The sequence below is a fragment of the Diospyros lotus genome, chromosome 2, assembly GCF_014633365.1.
Source record: "Diospyros lotus cultivar Yz01 chromosome 2, ASM1463336v1, whole genome shotgun sequence".
NCBI lineage: Eukaryota > Viridiplantae > Streptophyta > Magnoliopsida > Ericales > Ebenaceae > Diospyros > Diospyros lotus.
In genome coordinates, this window is record NC_068339.1 from 11,074,773 (window position 1) to 11,081,076 (window position 6,304).

The 6,304-nt window shown below is 34.5% G+C and overlaps 2 protein-coding genes across 3 annotated transcripts; both read left to right on the top strand.

Moving 5' to 3' along the window:
* The first annotated feature begins 578 nt into the window (after positions 1 to 578).
* On the top strand, positions 579 to 1,342 carry LOC127796006 (VQ motif-containing protein 22-like). Its single transcript, XM_052328029.1, has one exon. The coding sequence runs from the start codon at positions 680 to 682 to the stop codon at positions 1,301 to 1,303; it is 624 nt and encodes a 207-aa protein (XP_052183989.1). The 5' UTR covers positions 579 to 679; the 3' UTR covers positions 1,304 to 1,342.
* Positions 1,343 to 2,182: 840 nt separating this feature from the next.
* LOC127796007 (small RNA-binding protein 11, chloroplastic) lies at positions 2,183 to 4,681 on the top strand. Of its 2 annotated transcripts, none has more exons than XM_052328031.1 (4): positions 2,183 to 2,440; positions 3,896 to 3,964; positions 4,032 to 4,138; positions 4,246 to 4,681. In XM_052328031.1, the coding sequence occupies exons 1-4, from the start codon at positions 2,305 to 2,307 to the stop codon at positions 4,372 to 4,374; spliced, it is 441 nt and encodes a 146-aa protein (XP_052183991.1). In that variant the 5' UTR covers positions 2,183 to 2,304; the 3' UTR covers positions 4,375 to 4,681. The 2 variants fall into 2 exon arrangements, with proteins under 2 accessions (XP_052183991.1, XP_052183990.1); XM_052328030.1 differs by having other exon boundaries at positions 2,207 to 2,440; positions 4,020 to 4,138.
* Positions 4,682 to 6,304: the final 1,623 nt, after the last annotated feature.

A 6,304-nucleotide genomic window follows, 5' to 3' on the forward strand; every position in this document is an offset into this window, starting at 1 on the left:
GGCAGGTGGGGGAGGGAACAGCCCCCAACTATCCATCCAGGATTATGTACTGTAACTAAATTAACCCCATAACCAAACTACACTTAACTTATTTAATGCTTTGCTCCAAAGTATTATTAAAAAAATGATGAATAATATACACACACACATATATATATATACATATTTCACATTTTTGTTATAATTTATTGTCTCTTTTGATCTTTTATCAAATTTTTTAACATAAATATAAATTTAAAAATCACTTAATATTAAAATTAATATAAACTCCATTATCAAGTGATTTTGATGTTTATATCAATATATTCCATATTAGTTTTTGTCAAAAGAATTTGAAAAAAAAAATCAAAATACGGATTAAATTATAATCAAAATTAAAATTTAATGATTTTAATTACAGAAATTAAATTACCATAATCAATTTGTTAGGAAGAAAATAAATCATTGATGACGCAATCACAAAGGAGGTTACATCATGGAGATAAGCATGTCAGTTTCCTGGAAGCATCATCAAATCCTCTGAGAGCTTTTACTGGTCAAAAGTCCACCGTTTATTGCCTTCGCGACCAAGCTCAATGCATTCACTCTATGATCTATCTATATATTTATATGTATACACATATACATCGTAGCTAGGCCTCTCCCCAAGGAGACACTACTGATCTCCGGCACAAAAACCATGAGCTTCTCCGGCATGCCGACCTCCGGTGACTGGATCCACCAATACTACTACCAAGAACCCTTCGCCGCCGCCGCCCACCCCTACCATGACTCCACCGTAGTCACCACCTCCGCCAGCGCCGCCGTACCCGTTGCGGCGGCGGAGGATACACTTAGCCCCAACAGCTCCAGCGGCGCGACAGCTCAGCTGAACCCTAGAAGCTGCATATCGAAGCCGGCGAGGAAGCGGTCCAGGGCGTCGAAGAAAACGCCGATCACTCTCCTCAGCGCCGACGCGGCCAATTTCAGAGCCTTGGTCCAGCAGTTCACCGGCAGCCCCCGCACCGCCCTATCATTCGGTGGCCAGAGAGGCCCTTTCAACATCAATTTTGCGGCGGCTGACGGCGGTGGAGCCGGGCCGGTCGCCGGGGCACAGTTTCCGCCGCCGAGACCGGCGCCGGAGATGTACCCAGAACAGCATGAGTACGATAAGTTTGAGTATGAGAATATTGTTAATAACCCTAGTGATCTCCATGTTTTTCCTCCGGTGTGTAGTAATCCAGCGCCGAACGTCCAGAATCTGGACAACATTTTCGTGGAAAATGTTTCGTTGTATGAACTGCTTGGGGATGCTTTTAGTTAGTCCGTTTTGGAAATATGAATAACTTTCACTTCTTTTTTTTTTTTTTTTTGTAGACTCCCTGTTTGTTCCTCGTTTGCTTGAGCTTTGATAACAGTACTAAGATTGGATCAAAATCAAAACCCTGAAGATTGGATCTGTTAAAAACACTGGAAAAGAGAATTAGACAGAGACTTGTGTCAACTAATTGTCGGCAGAATTGAGGTCTTTGTACAAAAATCACACAGCTTGTGATGACTATTCAAGAAAGAGCCCTGAACTAATCTCCACAGAACAGAATTCACTTATAAAAATAATAAATAAATAAAAAATAATGTTAAAAGTTATATAGATAAAAATGTTCCTATCAATTATGAGACACGTCTCTTTATTATAAAAGATTAAAAAAATTATAATTTTTTGAATTGATCTCAATAGTCAGTTGCAGAGGGTGGCGGACGGTCTAGATTTAGATTTGAATCCACTCTCTGTGCAAGATTAGATTTAGATTTATCTTATATGTTAGAAAGTTATTTTACATGAAAATAAAAATATGAAAATAGATATTCTTCTAAAAAAATAGACATAAATAAAGTTCGAAACGATAATAGAAAACGTTTCGAAAACGAGAAAATGGCTCCTATGAGGTGTTTTTGTGCATCATAGTCGAAAATTATGAGACCGATCGATAGAGACCCCGCAAGAGAGGACATCTCCAGATTAAGAAAATTATACAAGTAAAGATGTTATCAATTATGAGACGTCTCTTTATTAAAAAAATTATATATTATTTTCTCATTTAGCTAATGTCTTCTCCACCAAATTTTTTGATGGGACGGGAAGGGTCTCATTTTTATCAGCACGTTTATAAAGGGTGACAAATGACAATGGACATCAAAAATAGATATTAATAAATTCAAATTTTTAAAAAGATAAAAAAAAACCTTGTTGGGCCTAGCCCGGCCCATCAGTGCCCAAATGCCAATATGTAGCGATGTACTGGTAATCTTCCTCAAAAATTTCCAATGTACGCAGGCATTCGGTTCGGTTCCTCTCAGCCCATCGCTGCAAAATCTCAGCGAAATAGTGCCAAATCCGAATGTTTAAAGCTCCAGGCTTCTCTCTCCGATTATCCTCTCGCCAGCAAGGTCATGGTTAGAAGTAAGTCCAGATACCTGTTCGTGTTGCATGTTCCTCTTCTGCTGATAAATATATATATATATATATATGTTCTGCTTGTATGTGTGTTACGGATTGCACAATATGGTTTGGTTCTTGAGGTTGGTGGCGCGATTTGAGTGAAACTTTATTCCTTTACTTAGGGTTAATTCTTAAAGAATCCGGTTTCTGTAGAGGGCAAAACCCGATTCTCTGTAAATTGAGAGATTCGTCAAGTTCTTTGCCGAATTTCAGTGTTCTGTGTGAATCAACAGATCGAGGAAGGGAGGGGCTAGTTTCTGAAATTCGTGTGCGAATTGACCGATTAGGTACCAGTCATTTTGCAAATCTTTTGCAGTACAGCAAAAGAAACTAACATCTTCTATCATTTTTGTTGTCATAAACATTTCAAGAAAGATGGAATAATTCCAGTCTTCTGAAATACGGGAAAAGAAGCCAATCCTTTAGGAATTTGGTTTGTGGTTAGGCTAGAGCAGCTAGAGGAATTGAAGGAAACTTTTGTTAAGAAGTCTTATTATGCCAGCTATTTGATGTATCTACTAAGGTTAACTTTGGATAGAGGGATTTTAAATAATATCATTTCAAATCCTGTCATTTGAAACGACACCTATGTTAGTGTCATTTCACTTTCTTCTATATTTTGGTGTGCAAACCTCAGGTCAATTTGAACCCAAATCCTAATGCTTCCTATATAATATATCCAAACTAACCATTTAGAATTTCCTATTTCAAATGACAAATAATAGGGTCAAATGACCCATCCAAACACAACTTAGTGAATTTGATAAACCAATATAGCATAAGTACTTGAAAATCAACTAACCTCTTTGATAAACCAATAGGGTCAAATGATTGTTGTTTGTCAAATTTCTTTGTGGGTATAGCATTTTCCTTTTGATTATTGTAGGCCTTCTATGATTTCTGTGAATTTACCTGGCAGGCATTGTTAACATTAATTGGTTCACCCATCTTTTGGTTGCATAACTATGTACCTCCAAAGGTTGAACAAAAATGATAGCTGATGTTAACCATTTCAGATCTGATGTGAATCTTATTGTTGATTTGGTAATCGTGTCCAAATTGTTTCATATGGAGTTGTGTATTTGGAACTCATCTGAAAATGCAACTAGTTTTCCATATTTCAGGTAGCATCTAAATGCCAGCTTTTGAGTTTGATAAACAGATAAATCTAAATGATATTGTGTTATTAATTTAAAACTTAAACCCTTTATTGAAAATTGATCTTAGAAGTCCTTTATTGTTAACAAGTGAAAGTTATACGGATATTCGAATGCTTTACCAAAATGAAAGAACAATGTTGGGCTGCCACAATATCTGTTCAGATTTAAGAGCCAAGACAAATGGCCCATTTCTCTTTAAGGTGTAATACGATTATTGATGCAGACACATGTTCTTAATGTGCATCATAAACTGCAGATTTACCATACACCACTACTGAGAGTTGTTTGAAAAAGGAATTTTCACGCTTCGGTGAAATAGCAGAAGGTACATGTCTTTGTAGATTCTATTGCATGGTCTTAAGCCTATTGATTGTATCTAGTTCGACTGCCAGTTAAGCTTGTAAGGGATGAGGCCTCAAAGAGGTCAAAAGGCTATGCTTTTATTCAATACACCAATCAAGATGACGCCTTGCAAGCGTTAGAATGCATGGACCAAAAGGTTTTTTTTTTTTCACTTTTAACTCTGTTACATTGGTCCCGCTCATGATACAGCTTAAGATTGTTCCATTTTTGAATCTGATGTCTTTTTTCACCCCCTTCTATCAGCATTACAATGGGAGGCTGATTTTTGTTGAACTTGCAAGGCCAGAACAGAGTGCGTTTGGTAGCTATCCAAGGGCCTCTGGACCGCCTCAAGAGGAGAACCTGGCAAAGTCAGATGAGGCAATGGAATAATTTGGCGCATCTTGGGTCTTTCTGCTTCTACCCACTATGTGCAGTCTCTTTAACAGGTTAGGCTTGCGGCCTGGTCTTTTGTCCTGATTGAGCAAAGGCCAGCTAGTTTTAGTCCTACACAACTCAACCTGATGTGAAGGGAATAGGATCTGTTCTTAAACTTACATCCATTTGAAAACTTTCAAAACCTTTGATGCCACACGAAGCTAATTATGCCTATTGAGTTACCAGTGATTTGCCCTCTGTGCATTGTGTTTTGTGAAGTATTTACAACCATTTGTGCAAATGATGATGTGGCATATATAAATGACTCATTATCTTGACACATCTCACAATCAAGCATAAACCTTATATCATTTTACTAACAACATCAGGAATTTACCAACTAGTCGGGCAGCTGGAGTTGGTGCCGTGCTGAATTTCATCATTCTGTAGTTACTACTGTTTTGTAGAAGGGAAAAAGAGAATGAGATAGCTTATTTATATGCTATTCTTTTACTTACATTTGAGATGCACATAAAAGCAATTGTTTTCCTTTCCTTCTAATCTTTGTCCAGCCTTGATATCAATGTAAGATTACTCTTGCGTTATTAAAAGATCATTTTGAATTGCGAAAATAATCTCTTTGTTAAAAATAAATAAATAAATTATGTATCTTAAAATGATTCTTTTTATGCCTTACAGAATGAGGAGCCTTGTGTGCCAAGATGCCCTTTTTAATCCTTCTTTCAGATATTGTGCAAGAGATCAGTAAATCTAAATGCGTTTTCGTTCCACATGTCATGCCTTTCATTATGTGTTTTCTTGTATTATCAAACACTAAAATTATTATCAATAATATTACAAAGTGAGGAATATAATGAATATGATATTGGTATTATCTTAATTATTTAGAATTTTAATATGATAATATAGCAAATAAATAATCTCATTATAATTACAAGATTATCAATATTATGAATTTTAATACTGTAATTTCTTAATATAACGATATTGGATTATTTATGTCATGGGTATAAGCTTTTTGAACATGATAAGAAAATAATTATCCTGTATTTAATATTTAATATAACTAAAACAATCTTTCAAAGCACAAAAAGGCTTTCCCGTGATGCTTGAGAGAGGCTATATTTAATAAAAGAAAAAGGATAATGTAATTGTCATATCCATGATGTCGCCTGTATTAACTTGGCCTGGTTTGTTTCATTTTCTTATGATTATATTCACAGTCTAAACCGTTTGTTTATTAATCTAAATTGTTTATGGCTTATGTTGTCACTTGTCAATGCAAAATAGTCAATTGCATATTTATTATTTTATTCCAAAAAATAGTAATTAATTATGGAGTAATGTTAAATATCGTGTGAAATAAATACATCTTATTTTTAATTCAATGACACTTTTATTGATTAATAAATAATTGTGCTTTGTGATATTTATTAATCAATAAAGTTATTTTAAAATTAAAAATAAAATTATATATTATTTAATATATATATATATATATACTTGTGTATTAATCATTATCCTAATTATTTAGTCTTATCAAATTCATGAAGATTGACTAAGTTTTTTCATCATAATATTTAGAGCCTGATAGGTTTGAAATACCATGACACACATCAAGGGGGTGAATTTGTCTAAAAAAAAAAAATCTATAAAAAATATTTCGATAAAAATGAGATGTCTATGAAAATCATAGCTTTGTTAAATCTCAAGATCTTCAAATGGTACGATGTGGTATCAATCGTATAAAGACAATCTCATATTGACAATGGAAAACACAAAATCGAAAAATATGAAATATTTTTCAATGAAAGATTAAATATATTAATCAAATGAGGAATATAGAGATACTTAAAAAGATAAATAAACAAAGAATACAAACACAATAGAACACAATAATTTATAATAGTGGTTCGGCCTAATC